The following is a 19,638-nucleotide window of genomic DNA, read 5'->3' on the forward strand; positions in this document are numbered from 1 at the left end:
TTCATGATTTTAATAGGCTACATCAAACATTTTTATTCTTTAGCTACAACATGAAATAAAATTTGAAGATGAATTGATAATTCTAAACAGCACACCCACAGAACATTAAATGGATATCCAGCTGTGCAAATGACAGTGAGTTGTAGTTCGAGGAAAACCCCCACACTCATTTTGACAGTTGCCAACTGTCCACTACCAGACATGATTCGCAACTCAAAGAGGTTACTGTTGGACAAAAACAGTTCAAAATAATCAGAATTGCTACTTGAACATAAGTTTTGCAGTACGCATGCATGCACTAATTGCTGCTCAAACTCATTATTGCAGTCAAGAAGTAGTTAATCAGTCAGCATACAGTGCATCTTTGCATTAAAAATGCTACATCTGTGTAATGCAGCCATGTAAAGACAATAGGGAAAAATTATGAAGAAATGGAGCATATAATTTGACGTCTACACTGAAGTTATTATTAGAGATGCACTTCTCACTCAACTGAGGAATGAGGAAAGCCATTGATCATGAACTTGGTGAAAGAAACATCTTTGTTTTCACCAAAGGTCATTTAAAGAAATCATGGAATAAGTTTAAGCAAACACTAAAAAATGTAAAATCCAGGATGGAATAAAGACAATATCAAGAAAAGAACAGATTATTACTCATCCTACAGTGGAGATGTTGAGGCACGGACATGCATAACAAAAAGACGGCTAAATGTGAGCTTTTAGCCAAACGGCCTTGTTCTAACAGATAACACACACACATTCACGTAAGCACCAATGGAAGAAGCAATCCGGGTGTCGAGGATAAGGAGGAGACTGGGGCGGGGAGGGTAAGGGATAGAAGGACAGTCATGGGGGAGGATGTAGTGCTGTTTGTGGGAGCATGCAGAAACATGGTGATGGGCAGGGTATGGTAGCTAGGTGCAGTCAGGATGTTTGAGGGGGGAGGAACGTAGTGGAAAAGGAGAGAAGTAGAGGAGGGAAAAAAAGATACAAGTTGAGCCAGCGGGGGGAAACTAGTGAGTCTGTTAGTGGAATAGAAGAGAGTGTAGTGCTTGAGTGGGAGCAAGGAAGGAGATAGGCGTATAAAGGAAAGGGACTTGCAAAGGTTGAGGCTGGGGGTGTTATAAGAACATTGGATATATTGCTGGGAGAGTTCCCTCCCACACAGTTCAGAAAAGCTGGTGATGGAAGAAAGGATCCAGATGGCACAGGCTGTAAAGCATTCACTGAAGTAAAGCACACTGTGTAGGGCTGCGTGTTCAGCAACTGGGTGGTCCAAACATAACTTGCTTCACTTCAATGACTGCTTCACAGGCTGTGCCATCTGGATCCTAACTAACAACATCAGATTTTCTGAATTGCTCAGGTGGGAACTCTCCAGTAATACATCCTACATTCCCTTAACCACTCTGGCCTCAATGTTTGCTAAGCCCTGCCTGTTCTTCACCCACCTATCTCCTTCCATTCACCCACTCCAGCACTACACAGCCTTCTATTCCACCAGCACACCTATTTAGTCTCTCTCTCTCGCCCCCCCCCCCCCTCCTCCCATTCCCCTTATATTTCTAATTTAGAAGCACTCCATTTGGCTGAAAGCTCACATTTTACTGTATTTTTGCAGGGCCTGTAGCCAACACATCATCTCCTCTATAAGGTGACATCCCCTTTATAAGGTGAGTAGCAAGCCATTCTTTTCATAATACTGTAATCTTACTGCAGGTGTTACATTATTAATGAAAAAAGCCCAGTATTTTTCTATTAATGGCAAGTGCTTAATTTTTCATGTAATGGCAGAAGAATGCTCCACATTTAATCAATGAGTTGCAATTCACATTTTTCATTTATCAAGGAGAAATAATCACTAGAGACAAACACAACTATTATATAAATTAATACATAATCACTCACTTTTTCAAGAAAAATTATGTCAACAAACCTTGAGTGCAGCCAAGTCAATCCCCAGTTTCTGAAACACAGGTACCGCAAAACGAACTCCAGATGGGCTAAAAAAGGCAACCATTTCTGGTAGTCCTTTTTTTGTTATAGCTCTCAAATTTTGTTCAATGTCAGGATGCGGACAAGTGCGATATGATGGCACAGGATCCAAATGGATGCCACCAACTGCTAACGCACCACTTAGGCGATCACCTCCAGGTTCTACTGATAGTGTTCCACAGGGGTAGAGCAGTGGCAGGTGGTTGCCCTCTGTCCCTTGCATTTCTGAGAAACAAGTGGAGAAAAAGTGCTGTCACTGAAATCAAATATTTTCTCTGGTTACATTCTGAAGGGAAAATCAGTAGTGTTTGAACTAACACGTTGAGACTTATCTCATGGGGCAACATATCTATAAAGGCAACTTGTCATACTGTCAACAAACATACCTGAAAGAATAAATTCAGCAAGAGCAACAGCATGTCCAGTGTTGCTTCCCTTGCCTTCCATTGTCAGTTCTCTCTGTAGAACATTACGAGTAGTTTCACCTACGACATATGCATTTCTCCATCCAAAATATGATGGTGTCTTCCCTTCCAGAGAGAGAGCAACTGCTTTAACCGTACGAGGACTTGTAAATATCAACCCTGCAATACATTGCAATTTGCACAATAATTTTTCAAACTTTCACAAGTTCCTGAAACCTCTTATAAAACTTATCTGAACATGAAAAATGTTATAACAATATGTTGTTATCTGCTGCAGTCTTTATGTTTTAATGCAGTTTGTAACTGATGGTCCAAAAATTATGTGCCTGCATTCTGCATCAAATGGTTGTTATTGTTTTGATCTTCAATTTGGTTCAACACATCTCTCCACATTAGTCAATCCTCTGCAAGTGTCTTCCTCATTGTCTAACTATTTTAATTCACAGTCCTTTGAGCCTGCTTACTGAAGTCAATCCTTGATCTTCCTTTATTATTCTGCTCACCCCTTTCCACTTTCATAAATTATCAAATCGACTATTCCTTCACCCCTTCTTTTAGTCAAGTTGTGCCATTACATCATTGTCCCCAATTGATATCAGTAACTCTTCATTTGCGTGTCACAGAGACACTAAAGGAACTGATCTGGAAGAGACTTGAAAATAGACGTAAACTGTCCCAAGCAAGCCTATTAATGAAGTTTCAAGAACCGGCTTTAAATGATTTCTCTAAGAATATATAACAACCCCCTACATATTGCTCACACATGGATTGTGAAGATCAGATTACAATAATTACTGCACACACAGAGGCATTCAAACAATCATTATTCCCATGCACCATGCATGAATGGAACAGGAAGAAACCCCAATAACTGCTACAGTGGGATGTACCATCTGCCATGCAACTCAAGGTGGTTTGCAGGGTATAGATGTAGATGTAGTAATCTGATCTAGTCAGCTAATCTTAAGCATTCTTCTTTAGTACCATATTTCTAAAGCTTCAAGTCTTCTTGACTGTATTGTATATCATCCACATTTCATTTCTGGATTGAACTATGCACAAATGCTTTCAGAAAAAGGCTTGTTGACACTAAAGTCTATATTAGATGGACATACTTTTTTTTGTTACAAAAGATATTCTTGCTATTAAAAATGCCTGCATGCATTTCATATTCTCTTCACTTTGTCACTGTCAGATATTTTACACCTTTAAAAGCTACTATCCATTAGTTCCATTGACTCTACGCTTTTACCCTCCACAATTATTTCTTCTGATAATCAATATGTCTTTTTCCTGCGTTGTACATCATTACTCTTTATGCTTTGTGAGTCCTTCTCTAAATATCTGCACTCAAAGCTTACAGCGCGACCTAAATTACATACAGGCTAAAGCTTATAGTGGGGCTTTACACACTACGTTAAAACAAGACTACCACGTTAAGCAAAAAATGGCTTTAGGAGCAAATAATACACCGAAGTGTAAAGGAAAACGCATCCTGTGTAAAGATACTGAAATACCGAAGTCGTACCTTTAAACATAGTTGCAAATCTGCTCTGCACATAAACTAACATTATGTTCCTGCATTTACAGTACACAGAAGGCCTTAAGTAAAATGACTGAACACACAAAGAAAATGTCACATAATTAGAGTTCACAATATTTTACCGACCATGCTCCTACAACAAATGTTACTGTGCAGACACTTGTGTGTATGTAAATCATCAAAATGTCAAACCAAATAAACAATTACGATATCGAAATGTCAATTAATAATTGATTATGCTGCTTGCCTTAAAACGTGAAAAATTATCAAGAAGCTAATCTAACCACACATCGGAGGTAACACACAACCAAATTAATTTACATGTATCAGAAATTTACAGTGACAAGTAACTTTCTTAGTTTACATGGCATACCTGAGTATTCTTCCGGACATTGTAGTTTTGTACGCAATCTATCCAAATCAAAGAATTCAAACGTTAACACTGGAACAATATGTGCTGTGATACCGGCTTCCTCCAAGGTGACCTTGTAAGCATCTTCTCCATTTTTATCCCCGTCTTCTGCGGGCGCTTTAAAAATTATGATTTCTTTCCTAGTCGTTTTCATAACCTAGTGATTAAGCGATAGTCATGTACATACAATAAAGCTGGGCCGACCCTCTCATTCATACAGATCACACTTTGGACATGTATAAACATAGTGACGTAAACATTGATTGTTTTCAAAACACCTATGACGGCGACAATTACTCGTGGAAAAGTTCTAAATCCGACCCTCTCCCTACCGGCCTGAAATTGTTGTTCTGCGTCTGTGGCCAGAATGTCAGTGGACTGTATGGTATGCTCAGACAAAACTTCGAATTTTACAGCTATACAATAGCGTTTACATTCCCTACTATAATTAGGTACGCATTGGCTCCCCCCCCCCCCCCTATTTTCTGATAATTTACATGCAATATATGTATGCATTACGCACCGAAATAATCGGCAAAGTTTTTCTATCGCGTAAAACAATATTTCTCCATTAATGTTGTACTTTTATTGATTTATAACGAAAAGTGTCTTCAGAGAACCACTACGTAGTGTAAAAAAAAAAAAAGCTTTTTTATGGAATTTGAATGTTGTTAATACACTCTCCAAAGGATGTTTCTGAGAAGTTGGTTTTAGGACATGTATTTCGTTTTATTGTGTCAGTTGTCATGTCAGGATCCTGCGACAAAGATTTGACGTTTACCTTTCCTTCTCACTACGTTTCCATGGAGGTAAGAATATTTTTACCTCCATGACGTTTTCATTTTGTAATATCCCTGCCTACGCCATGTCAAAGATCTTTGTCAATAGAGATACGATGAATATTTAGGTTCGTTCCAGCAGCTACCATTCGGCATTCTGCTATTTGCATGCTTTATTGCCCATGGGCAGCTACGACGTCGTAGAATTCCGTGTTTGGTCGTTGCATTTTTCGTCCAATTTCTGGATAGATTCCCGGGCATAGTGGTGGATAAGCACCTGATATACTTTCCCTACTATTAACAATGAAATGTAAACGTGAAAGAGCTGAAAGCGGGAACTGCAATAGTTCGAAACGATTGAAAAATGCGCCACAAACTAAACTCGACTCACGTGAAGCGAGGCAGGCGCGAATCTGGCAGTTTGCTCCCACTGATTGTACACCGTACAGCCACATTCCCACTAACCAGAAGCGGGAAGGGACATTGCTTATACGCATTTTCAGCTCTGCGCATGGACGTCAAGCTGTCTGGCAGCTGCTTAAACGAACCTTTTGATCACTTTTTTTTGTCATAGTTAATTTGACAGTGTAATACCGGCCTAATAAAATATTCATACTAAAGCCGCAATGGAATCATTTACCGCACCCAATACTTCGAATGAACAAAAATCAGGCAGAATACAAGTAACAATGCAATTAAAACGGTCCTATACACGCAAGAAGTTGTAATCAAGAACACAACGCGCTGCAATCAGTTTGCAGGTGCCGCGAGACGGGAACACACACAGCTAAGTAAAAGGTTGGCTGCACCCAAAAAAACAAATGACTACTTGCGGATAGCCCCCGACGCATACTGCTGTACCTGCTCCGTGACTCGATTGAGTTAACTGGAGTAGGGAAGGACGCATAGTGCATACATTGAAGTGAGGTGGACATCGAGGGATTGTTGTGTGCCGTAAGCTTTTGACATTGTTGTGAAAAGTGCTGCTGTATTAAAAAAGAACAGAGGAGTGATAGGAAAATGACATGGTAAGAATGATGCAGAAACTATTCTTATCAGAACAGCTGATATGCGAATTGTTGGAGTTGATGATTGTTGTATATATTGCTTGTTGTATGACGGATACACTGTCTTTCAGGAATCCGTTGAAGAGAAATTACTTGACAACGAAGCCAACATGGGTTCCACAAGTTATAAGTAAAGCTGATGACAAGGAGCTGGATGTCATGTTCCACAGATTGCAGCAGTATGTCCGACACATTAATTACTTTACGCATTTAACTAATAAAATTGCGTATAGCAGAGTATACAAAAAACTGCATTGTTTGCTCCTAGTTAATGCATATTTAGTTTGACCTGTATTCGTGTAACAATGTGTGAACGAATTTGACATCTCAATTAGGTAAAACTAGAACGTCATTTATTTGTTCTTTGAACACTGTGATAATAATGTATGTAGGTGTATGGAATATGCAGCAGACACCAGCAGTGACTGCGATGTAAGTGTGAAAAATTTAAAGAAGAAGAATGTATTGCTGTTGAGGAAGTAGACGTGGCTGAGGTGTAAACTCTGAGCTGCGGGAAATGTTAGGTTCAGTGTACCAGGTCAGTAGAATTTGTAACCTAGTGCAAGGTGAACCAAGTGACAAGATGAATTATAAGGCATTTATATAGGGATTTCACAAGTAAAGAGGTAGTGATAGTGGGTGAGACGGGAAATAGTTTTGATTGGGACTGGGTATATTATTCAAGAGAGCTGCACTTAGTTGAATTGTTATGGTGCCATTATGAACCATGCCTTCATAGCGTTATAAAGTGTATTTGCAGGGCAACAGAAAGCAGATGATATTTAATTATGGCTGATGGTGGGCATGGGTGGGCATGCTGCACTGGAATCATTTGGGACTATCGACAGATGTGGCTTCGTGAGAAAAAAAGCATTGTGATTTGATCGTGGGCTCATATGATCACGTACATGTTGTCATTGGTTGGAAGAATAGATCATTTTTTAGAATAAACCTCTACAGCATGTGGCCCTGCTAAATTTATCTAGTCAGACAATGAATGTTTGATTCAATTATAGCAAAAAGCTTTCTTGTTAGGTATGTTAATCTCAAAGAAACCACATGGGCAAGTAACACAGGAACTCAAACAGATCTAACAGTGTTTCATCAAAACAGTTGGCCAAAGTGTCAGTCACAAATAATCATTGTACACCGTTTTGGAGCTGAATTTCCATCTTTAAACTATAGAAATATTAATCGCTGAACACTGGGTTTGAGATCCAGAAACATATAACATTATTCATATATGAGATGGCAAAGAATAATGTCTTCTGTAAAGGGGGAGGATCATGTATGTGTAGGCTCACCATTTTATTCTTCCAATCCAGGACATATGACCATATTTTTTGGGTCCAACCAAGGACATATTTTTGGAATTACTTAAAAGCCCTAACAGTTTACTGGAACATTTCAACTTTATTTATTGAGTTATATGTTTTAACAGGTGCACCTATTTTCAGTAATGTGTGTTATGTAGGCTGAACTACAAATTCCCAAAATACAGGGTGATTATAATTAAAGATAAACTTTCAAACCATGATAGGAATAACACCACTGCTCAGAATGCGATCAAATCGCAGCGGAATATTATCGAAGAATGGGGCAAACATATGGCGGAAGAAAGATAAATTGTTACAAAAGCTAGCAGTAGATGCCACTGTAAGCAACATAATTTAATAGTGGTTGACTACAAATGACAAATGAATCACACAACAATGCCGAAGCTGTACGTTGACATGAAACAAATAGTACTACTCTGTGTGTATGGTGTACAGGTGTGGTACTATTAGTTACGTAAACCCATCCACCGTGGCAAGGTCATATCACATTGGATGGGAAAAATCGGTTTTTAATTGTCCCGAGGCTAAAAACCGCACAAAAAGCAACAATTGGATCAGATTTAAATTTCCCTGAGACCAAAAATTGCATAAAAAGCATCAATTACATCGGTTTTTAATTGTCCTGAGGCCAAAAACTGCATAAAAAGCATCAATCAAAATCAAATTGGGTTATTACTTTCCATGTGACTGGCACAAAACATGTTCAATATGCTATTCACCATTTTCTGCAACAAGTTGAAATCGAGAAATAGCTTGTACCACAACTGATATAATGTTTCCGGGGTCATGTTCAGTATATGTTGCACAATGTGTGCCTTCAATGCAGCTAATTTCACAATTGGAACACTGAACATATCATCTCTCAGATAGGTCCACAGCCAGAAGTTAAGATCAGGTGATCAGGATGGCCAGGCTGTAGGGAAATGATGGCTGATAATTCTAGCATTTCCGAAATGGTGCTACAGCAGCTGCTTATCTGGATTTGCAATGTGCAGAGGTGCACCATCTTACATAAAAATGATCCCATCCATACATCCATGCTGGTAGAGAGCTGGAATGATGTGGTTGCGCAAAAGACACTCATAGCACTTGCCAGTGATGGTACAGGTAACAGGGTGGAATCACCTGTCGATTTGAAAAAATATGGCCCTATGATGAATGATGCCTTAAACCAGCACCACACAGTGACATTTTCAGGATGAAGTGGTACTGGCTGATTTGCGTGTGGATTTTCTGTTGCCCATATTCGACAATTCTGTGTATTGACATAGCCTGTCAAATGGAAGTGGGCTTCGTCTGTCCACAAAATCTTCCACAGCCAATCATTTCCACTTCTATGCGAGCAAGAAATTCTAAAGCAAAGGTCTCTCTTGCTGGCAGGGGTCAATCCATTTAAAATCACCCAATATGAATAAAATTTGTTGCTCAACATTTTTGATTTTCTTGATTTTTTTTATCATGAGTTCCCTATAGGCAGACATTCACAAAACACTGTTTTAAAATTTTTTATAAGTCATAGTTTTTTTCTGGCAGCAATTTTACAATGGCGGTTGGGCAAATTTTAGTGGAAGTTAGCAAACAAGAAATTCAGGATCATTCTCAACACTAATTGCCACTTTTTCAACTGGTTTATTTACAAATATTCTTGATGCACAAGTTGGGCATAGAGCTTGTCCAGGAATTAGGTTAATATCCACATTTTTTTTGTTTAGATGTTCAACTAGTATTTTACGCAAACCATTTTTAACTGGCTTTTTGTGAGTACCAAATTGGTCACAACACTTTTTACCAAAAATGTGGCTATATTTGTCTAAATATTTATCTTTGTGGTAATAACAAATATTAGAAATTTCTTTCGAAATTCTTAATTTTAACAAACATTGTTCTTCAGCTGACAAGTCACTCCCTCTCATTAATTCTTGATGCACTTTCTTCTTGTAGTGTTGTTTATGGCACTGTTCACTTATTAGTTCACCCACAAAACAACTCATTTCTATACTTGAAAAATCTACTATTCTTGAAAATAGTTGAAGATGGGAGGCTTCAGATCTACACTTACAAAACTCTTATTCACTTGTTTATTGTCTTGGGTCCTGCAAAGAAAGTAGTATGAAAAGTAACTCCAATGGAATTCACAAAGTGTCTGGTAGAGCACACAACATAACTGATAAACTATGCAATGAAATATCGTGTTTGTTTAACTCCCAAATGAAAATTGCAGCTGGCAAGTAGTTACAACTGAAGTTTTAAATCTGTATACTTGGAGAAACATAATGAGGCCTATGTGTATACTGTACGCAAGTGTAGTACAACAAATGTACCGTTAATTTTAAGAATTAGAACTCTTACCAGTTGTTATCTCTGCGCATTGTTATTTAAAAGTAGAAATATTTGATCATTTATTGTATGTAATGATTTAAACATCATTTGACCAATGTCAACTAATAATTTCAAGCTCTTGTTTGCTAACTTGGCACTGCACGAGCATGTAGAGGGATAGCATTTTTACTGAAATTTGCTGCTCTATTACTCTCAATGTAGTTGAGTCTCAGTCATAATTTTTTTGTGAGATAGTCCCATGAGAATAAAGAACATTCTGTAAAATTTTCACTTGTTTTCATTCAGTCCCTTTTTAGATATTGACCTGCGAAAATTGACGTTAGAAGGGTTTTGGCCAGCTTTGAAAAGCTCTAGAAAAAACAGGAGTGCATTCTCAGGACTGCAACTTTTACTGCAGGTAGTTATGTAAGTACACAACACAGAGATAACATATTATTAGTGAGTCTCTCTCCTTTCATGAAAATTGAAGGCCTTAAAAAGTGAAGATTGATAAATTTTTTCAGAGTCTTTACAGAAAGAGTTTGAGTGACACTCTTGCATGATAGAAAAATGAAAAAAAATATGCCTGAAGTTCATTTCATGCTGAGCACACTGGTTTTTGAATTATTCTGATATCTTTTAAAATAACATGGCAATTAAACTTTCCGCAAATGTCGATTTCCACTAAAATTTGCCCAAACGCCATTGTAAAAACGGCTGCCAGAAAAAAACTATGACTTATAAAATTTTTTTAAACAGTATTTTGTGAATGTCTGTCCATAGGGAAGTCATGATAAAAAAATCAAGAAAATCAAAAATGTTGAGCAATATCGCCTGGGTGATTTGAAATGGATTGACCCGCAGGTCAACAGAAAGCAACTCATGCACATGGGTAATTTTGAATGGATTGCAAAGAAGGATGTTTCATAGGATTTTACACACCATGCTCACGGATATGTCCAATGTTCAGGCAATTCTCCGTGCATTACATGTTTGCACACCACCACTCGTCTCCTCCTGCATTTTTGTGGTCACTGCCTCTGCTGATGTCGAATCAAATCATTTCCTCCCTCTACCAGGTTGCACCCCCCCCCCCCCCCCACCCCCCCCCCACCCCCCGTCTCCACCCCCCCCCACATGAACCATGGACCTCGCCATTGGTGGGGAGGCTTGCGTGCCTCAGCGATACAGATGGCCGTACCGTAGGTGCAACCACAACGGAGGGGCATTTGTTGAGAGGCCAGACAAACGTGTGATTCCTGAAGAGGGGCAGCAGCCTTTTCAGTAGTTGCAGGGGCAACAGTCTGGATGATTGACTGATCTGGCCTTGTAACACTAACCAAAACGGCCTTGCTGTGCTGGTACTGCGAACGGCTGAAAGCAAGGGGAAACTACAGCTGTAATTTTTCACGAGGGCATGCAGCTTTACTGTATGGTTAAATGATGATGGCGTCCTCTTGGGTAAAATATTCCAGAGGTAAAATAGTCCCCCATTCAGATCTCCGGGCGGGGACTACTCAGGAGGACGTCGTTATCAGGAGAAAGAAAACTGGCGTTCTACAGATCAGAGCGTGGAATGTCAGATCCCTTAATCGGGCAGGTAGGTTAGAAAATTTAAAAAGGGAAATGGATAGGTTAAAGTTAGATATAGTGGGAATTAGTGAAGTTCGGTGGCAGGAGGAACAAGACTTTTGGTCAGGTGAATACAGGACTATAAATAAAAAATCAAATAGGGGTAATGCAGGAGTAGGTTTAATAATGAATAAAAAAATAGGAATGCGGGTAAGCTACTACAAACAGCATAGTGAACGCATTATTGTGGCCAAGATAGACATGAAGCCCACACCTACTACAATAGTACAAGTTTATATGCCAACTAGCTCTGCAGATGATGAAGAAATTGATGAAATGTATGATGAGATAAAAGAAATTATTCAGGTAGTGAAGGGAGACGAAAATTTGATAGTCATGGGTGACTGGAATTCGAGAATAGGAAAAGGGAGAGAAGGAAACATAGTAGGTGAATATGGATTGGGGGAAAGAAATGAAAGAGGAAGCCGTCTGGTAGAATTTTGCACAGAGCATAACTTAATCATGGCTAACACTTGGTTCAAGAATCATAAAAGAAGGTTGTATACATGGAAGAATCCTGGAAATACTAGAAGGTATCAGATAGACTATATAATGGTAAGACAGAAATTTAGGAACCAGGTTTTAAATTGTAAGACATTTCCAGGGGCAGATGTGGACTCTGACCACAATCTATTTGTTATGAACTGTAGATTAAAACTGAAGAAACTGCAAAAAGGTGGGAATTTAAGGAGATGGGATCTGGACAAACTGATTAAACCAGAGGTTGTACAGAGTTTCAGGGAGAGCATAAGGGAACAATTGTCACAAATGGGGGAAAGAAATACAGTAGAAGAAGAATGGGTAGCTCTGAGGGATGAAGTAGTAAAGGAAGCAGAGGATAAGTAGGTAAAAAGACGAGGGCTAGTAGACATCCTTGGGTAACAGGAGAGATACTGAATTTAATTGATGAAAGGAGAAAATATAAAAATGTAGTAAATGAAGCAGGCAAAAAGGAATACAAACGTCTCAAAAATGAGATCGACAGGAAGTGCAAAATGGCTAAGCAGGCATGGCTAGAGGACAAATGTAAGGATGTAGAGGCTTATCTCACTAGGGGTAAGATAAATACTGCCTACAGGAAAATTAAAGAGACCTTTGGAGAAAAGAGAACCACTTGTATGAATATCAAGAGCTCAGATGGAAACCCAGTTCTAAGCAAAGAAGGGAAAGCAGAAAGGTGGAAGGAGTATATAGAGGGTCTATACAAGGGCGACGTACTTGAGGACAACATTCTGCAAATGGAAGAGAATGTAGATGAAGACGAAATGGGAGGTACAATACTGCGTGAAGAGTTTGACAGAGCACTGAAAGACCTGAGTCGAAACAAGGCCCCGGGAGTCGACAACATTCCATTAGAACTACTGATGGCCTTGGGAGGGCCAGTCCTGACAAAACTCTACCGGTGAGCAAGATGTATGAGACAGGCGAAATACCCTTAGACTTCAAGAAGAATATAATAATTCCAATCCCAAAGAAAGCAGGTGTGGACAGATGTGAAAATTACCGAACAATCAGTTTAATAAGCCACAGCTGCAAAATACTAACGCGAATTCTTTACAGACGAATGGAAAAACTAGTAGAGGCCAACCTTGGGGAAGATCAGTTTGGAGTCCGTAGAAATATTGGAACACATGAGGCAATACTGACCTTACAACTTACCTTAGAAGAAAGATTAAGGAAAGGCAAACCTATGTTTCTAGCATTTGTAGACTTAGTGAAAGCTTTTGACAATGTTGACTGGAATACTCTCTTTCAAATTCTAAAGGTGGCAGGGGTAAAATACAGGGAGCAAAAGGCTATTTTCAATTTGTACAGAAACCAGATGGCAGTTATAAGAGTTGAGGGACATGAAAGGGAAGCAGGGGTTGGGAAGGGAGTGAGACAGGGTTGTAGCCTGTCCCCGATGTTATTCAATCTGTATATTGAGCAAGCAGTAAAGGAAACAAAAGAAAAATTCGGAGTAGGCATTAAAATCCACGGAGAGGAAATAAAAACTTTGAGGTTCGCCGATGACATAGTAATTCTGTCAGAGACAGCAAAGGACTTGGAAGAGCAGTTGAATGGAATGGACAGTGTCTTGAAAGGAAGATATAAGATGAACATCAACAAAAGCAAAACGAGGATAATGGAATGTCGAATTAAGTCGGGTGATGCTGGGGGAATTAGATTAGGAAATGAGACACTTAAAGTAGTAAAGGAGTTTTGTTATTTGGGGAGCAAAATAACTGATGATGGTCGAAGTAGAGAGCATATAAAATGTAGACTGGCAATGGCAAGAAAAGCATTTCTGAAGAAGAGAAATTTGTTAACATCGAGTATAGATTTAAGTGTCAGGAAGTCGTTTCTGAAAGTATTTGTATGGAGTGTAGCCATGTATGGAAGTGAAACATGGACGATAAATAGTTTGGACAAGAAGAGAATAGAAGCTTTCGAAATGTGGTGCTACAGAAGAATGCTGAAGATTAGATGGGTAGATCACATAACTAATGAGGAGGTATTGAATAGAATTGGGGAGAAGAGGAGTTTGTGGCACAACTTGACAAGAAGAAGGGACCAGTTGGTAGGACATGTTCTGAGGCATCAAGGGATCACAAATTTAGCATTGGAGGGCAGTGTGGAGGGTAAAAATCGTAGAGGGAGACCAAGAGATGAATACACTAAGCAGATTCAGAAGGACGTAGGTTGCAGTAAGTACTGGGAGATGAAGAAGCTTGCACAGGATAGAGTAGCATGGAGAGCTGCATCAAACCAGTCTCATGACTGAAGACCACAACAACAACAACAACCAGGTTGCACACCAAAAGTACCCATCTATTCGAATTTCTGAATAATTTTCTCCAGACTGGTGGCAGTCATCGAACCAGTTCCATTTTTCAAACCCTTCAGGGTCCGGAACTTCAGCAGAGTGATGTGTGTACAGTCATCATTCTTGTAATACAGCTTTACAAACAGAGCGTGATCCCCCATTGAGACAGTCATGGCGAATGTCACAGATGTGAAAGGAGGAAAAGCTGTGTACCCGGCGTGTTTATACTAACTTCAATGGGTCGTGCACATGACGGGTGTTTTCATTTATGAATTCTGACATATATAGCGTCATATGTTGATCCATTTTCACACTATTTTTTTTCTTCCGCCATACATTTTCTGCCCTCTCCGATAATATTCCATTGTAATTTGATGTCATTCTGACCAGTGGTGTTATTTCTACAGCATTTTGAAAATTTACCTTAATTGTAATCGCCATGTACATCTGTCTTAATCACTTGTAATGTCTGTGCAAAGATTTTCATTCCACTTTCTCTTCACACCACCAGAATTAATGTTGGCGTTATCAGTATAATAAACCAACTTTTCTTTGAGTTTATATTTTTTTCATACTCTTTGAAAGGTACAGACTCAAAATTTGACCAGTTTCGCCTTCATCGAAACTTAAAAGTATTAATTCCTTCCTCCAAACTGAAATATCTTACAGAATCCGGAACAAGTTTTCCGTTGCTTCTGTTTGAGCTATCCATCATTACTGCTACATAATTGTTTTCCATAGAACACAACACATTATCAAGTATAAATGGTGAACTAATGTTAACAATAACTGCCTTAGTTTTGATTCTAGCCAGAGGAAAATTTTTGTGTCATTTATTTTTTTAACTAGTTTACATTCCTGTCTGATGTTTGGAAACAATTCATGTCTAACAGTGTAGCATGAAAATGCAGCCTTTTTATCAGCACACTTCAGGTGTCAAAATTCCCATCTTTAGCACCAAAAAAATCTCTTACGTTTGGTGAAGCAGAAGCATTAACAGCACTCCTATGCTTAGCTGTTTTCACTTGCTTTTTAATAACAACCTTTTACTTTATGTGCAACAGAAAAATTCTCCAGTCCATGCTGTGCAATAAACACATTCACTGTTACCATCATTACACTATTTCAAAAATTTCTGTTCCTGTTGCAGGTTAAAATTATACACCCTTATTTAGTCCAGTGCTAAATGATGATGAAGAAAACTGATAAAATAAAATGAAAAAAAGTTGTAGCGGAACTTGGTAGCCACCTCTCCCATTAACATGAGTGCTTACTCCGAGGTCGGCTGACTGAGGCACAGTTGTAAGAGAATGTTCAAAAATGCACTGTCACACAGTTCAATCAAAATTCAAAAAAATAGTTCTAACGAGTTATAAAATTATCAAACTTCACATATTGTGTCTGCTTGTGTCTGTATATGTGTGGATGGCTATGTGTGTGTGTGCGAGTGTATACTCGTCCTTTTTTCCCCCAAAGGTAAGTCTTTCCGCTCCCGGGATTGGAATGACTCCTTACCCTCTCCCTTAAAACCCAAATCCTTTTGTCTTTCCCTCTCCTTCCCTCTTTCCTGACGAAGCAACCGTTGGTTGTGAAAGCTAGAATTTTGTGTGTATGTTTGTGTTTGTTTGTGTGTCTATCGACGTGGCAGCGCTTTCGTTTGGTAAGTCACATCATCTTTGTTTTTAGATATATTTTTCCCACATGGAATGTTTCCCTCTATTATATAAATTATTTAACAGTTACATTGCAGACCCATACACATTCCCTGATACACTTACACATGGAATAACTTATCTGAAACCTAAAGATCAAGCAGATACAGCAAACCCAGCTAAGTATTGCCACGTAACATGCCTACCAACAATATACAAAATATTAACTTCAGTAATTACACAGAAATTAATAACACATACAACACAAAATAAAATTATAAATGAAGAACAAAAAGGCTGTTGCAAAGGAGCACGAGGATGTAAAGAGCAACTGATAATAGATGCAGAGGTGACATATCAAGCTAAAACTAAACAAAGGTCGCTACACTACACATACATTGATTACCAAAAAGCTTTTGATTGTGTACCCCACTCATGGTTACTACAAATATTGGAAATATACAAAGTAGATCCTGAATTGATACAGTTCCTAAACATAGTAATGAAAAATTGGAATACCACTCTTAATATCCAAACAAATTCAAATAATATCACATCACAGCCAATACAGATTAAGTGTGGAATATACCAAGGAGACTCATTAAGTCCTTTCTGGTTTTGCCTTGCTCTGAACCCACTATCCAACATCCTGAATTATACAAATTATGGATACAATACTACTGGAACATACCAACACAAAATCACACATTTGCTATACATGGATGACCTAAAACTACTGGCAACAACAAATCAACAACTCAACCAATTACTAAAGTTAACAGAAGTATTCAGCGATGATATAAATATGTCTTTTGGAACAGAAAAATGTAAGAAAAATAGCATAGTCAAGGGAAAACACACTAAACAAGAAGATTACATATTGGATAACCACAATGACTGCATAGAAGCGATGGAAAAAACAGATGCCTATAAATATCTAGGATACAGACAAAAAATAGGAATAGACAATACAAATATTAAAGAAGAACTAAAAGAAAAATATAGACAAAGACTAACAAAAATACTGAAAACAGAATTGACAGCAAGAAACAAGACAAAAGCTATAAATACTTATGCTATACCAATATTGACCTACTCATTTGGAGTAGTGAAATGGAGTGACACAGACCTAGAAGCACTCAATACACTTACACGATCACAATGCCACAAATATAGAATACATTCAGCAACAGAAAGATTCACATTAAGCAGAAAGGAAGGTGGAAGGGGATTTATAGATATATAAAACCTACATTATGGACAGGTAGACAATTTAAGAAAATTCTTTCTAGAACGAGCAGAAACTAGCAAAATACACAAAGCAATCACTCATATAAATACATCGGCTACACCATTGCAATTTCATAACCACTTCTACAACCCTTTAGATCACATAACATCAACAGATACGAAGAAAGTAAATTGGAAAAAGAAAACACTACATGGCAAGCACCCGTATCATCTAACACAGCCACACATCAATCAAGACACATCCAACACATGGCTAACAAAAGGCAATATATACAGTGAGACGGAAGGATTCATGATTGCAATACAGGATCAAACAATAAACAGCAGATACTCCAGCAAGCATATTATTAAAGATCCCAATACCACAACAGATAAATGCAGACTTTGCAAACAACAAATAGAAACAGTAGATCACATCACAAGTGGATGTACAATACTAGCAAATACAGAATACCCCAGAAGACATGACAATGTAGCAAAAATAATACATCAACAACTTGCCACACAACATAAACTAATAAAACAACACGTTCCCACACACACGTATGCACCACAAAATGTACTGGAGAATGATGAATACAAATTATACTGGAACAGAACCATTATAACAGATAAAACAACACCACATAACAAACCTGACATCATAATCACCAATAAAAAGAAGAAATTAACACAACTAATCGAAATATCCATACCCAATACAACAAACATACAGAAGAAAACAGGAGAAAAAATTGAAAAATACATCCAACTGGCTGAGGAAGTCAAAGACATGTGGCATCAGGATAAAGTTGACATCATACCAATTATACTATCAACTACAAGAGTCATACCACACAATATCCACCAGTACATCAACACAATACAGCTACATCCAAACGTAAATATACTACTACAGAAATCTGTAATTATTGATACATGTTCAATTACCCGAAAGTTCCTAAATGCAATGTAACATATACTGTACAGTTAAAAGGAAGTCACGCTTGATCAAGGTTCGCATCACTTTCCATTTTTAACCAGACATAACGTCTGAGAAAGGAAAGAAATAATAATAATAATAGTAGTAGTAGTAGTAGTAGTAGTAGTAGTAGTAGTAGTTGGTGAACATCCTTGGTCAAATTTTGTCAACTGCACTAACATCTGAAAACATTAACCACGGATTCCTACTGCTGGATTTTTTTCCAGGTTTATTTGACTGTAAGGACTTATAAAAATACAGACATTTTCTTCATAGCACACAGTCTGCCTCTCCCAGCATTTCATTTGTCGATTAGCTGGAAACATCACTGTTGGGCAGACCCCATCTGCCTCCTTCACCCATTCATGATGTAGGGCTAGCTCATGTAATAGTTCAACCTATCAAAGACAGGTCCGTTTTCAATTCTAAAAATCTCGTAGATTTGTTCTGCAAAACTGTCTAAAATGGCAAGAAATCAGATTCCACTCACACCGTAAGAAAAGTCAATCCTAATTTGCAACATCTTCAGTATGGAAAAGTGTTAACAAATACAAAAGTTTTATGCCACCTGGGAGAAGATGAAGAGAAGGAACAGGGAAAAAAAGAGGATTAAGACCAATAAGAAGAGAAAAATAGAACCGAGCAATGACTGAAGTTCAGGAGCAGTTGCCAGTGCTTGATTATGAACTTTAAGTTTTTGACACAGATGATTGGGATCAGGTTGATTATTCTATCCAAACTCAGTCTTCAATTAAAACAAGACTCTTTGTAACGGTCAGAATTCTTTCTTGGAAAGGAAAATTTGTCAACTACACTTATGCAACTTTGATGCAGGAAATAAAAAGCTAAGGGCTTCAAACCTGTGAACTGAAATAAGTCAATACTCCAAGCACAGCAAGAAGGTATACTTGAAATGATTTAGCTGTTTTACCAGTACCATCTCTCCAAAAATGTTAATACGAAATTAAATTCATTTTCAAAATTACATTGATTTCTTCGAGGGCTATCCACGTATTTTTGTGTTTTGTTTATGTATGTTGACAAGGAGTATGTTGCCTACTCCTCAGTTTTAATTTTATTTGATAAAAATACTGTTATAATCATTCAGGAAAATGTTCATAAATTAGAGAACAATATTGGTTTACAGTTACCCATGCTGATAACTCCATACCCAGTCGACACTTTGTGACCGGCTTTCTGTCTGCTCCTGACCTAATGGAGTAAATCTGAACACATGAGATAAATGTTAACTTATTATTGTATCATTTAGAATCAACTGATTAATGAATCCAAGAGAAGATTGTGTGTTTCAGACCTGTTATGTCTTAAAACTGCAAAAATAACCTGTTTAAATTTACAAAACTAATAATTACTTCAAGTCAGAGTCAAAATTTTTCAAAATCATTTCCCTTTCCCATGCCTGAGGCTTGACACTTTTTTCAACTAAATTAATGAAA

General features: G+C 38.0%; 2 protein-coding genes across 3 annotated transcripts in view; one reads left to right on the forward strand and one right to left on the reverse strand.

The window, feature by feature from the left end:
• The window catches only part of LOC126175760 (uroporphyrinogen-III synthase-like), a 34,363-nt gene extending 29,497 nt beyond the window's left edge, over positions 1 to 4,866 (reverse strand). The window contains exons 1-3 of the mRNA XM_049922732.1: positions 4,339 to 4,866; positions 2,384 to 2,581; positions 1,939 to 2,222 (exon numbers count right to left, since the gene is read on the reverse strand). Coding sequence (XP_049778689.1) covers positions 1,939 to 2,222; positions 2,384 to 2,581; positions 4,339 to 4,531 — 675 coding nt within the window. The 5' untranslated portion in view covers positions 4,532 to 4,866. The remainder of the gene's footprint in view (positions 1 to 1,938; positions 2,223 to 2,383; positions 2,582 to 4,338) is intronic.
• Positions 4,867 to 6,023: 1,157 nt separating this feature from the next.
• Positions 6,024 to 19,638, forward strand: part of LOC126175759 (bridging integrator 3-like) — a 57,291-nt gene continuing 43,676 nt past the window's right edge. The window contains exons 1-2 of one of the 2 annotated variants that reach the window (XM_049922730.1): positions 6,024 to 6,184; positions 6,295 to 6,402. In XM_049922730.1, coding sequence (XP_049778687.1) covers positions 6,177 to 6,184; positions 6,295 to 6,402 — 116 coding nt within the window. In that variant the 5' untranslated portion in view covers positions 6,024 to 6,176. Of the gene's footprint in view, positions 6,185 to 6,294; positions 6,403 to 19,638 lie in introns of those variants that run through there. The other variant, XM_049922729.1, reaches the window with a different exon arrangement.

This window comes from Schistocerca cancellata, chromosome 3, assembly GCF_023864275.1.
Source record: "Schistocerca cancellata isolate TAMUIC-IGC-003103 chromosome 3, iqSchCanc2.1, whole genome shotgun sequence".
NCBI classification, from domain to species: Eukaryota; Metazoa; Arthropoda; class Insecta; order Orthoptera; family Acrididae; genus Schistocerca; species Schistocerca cancellata.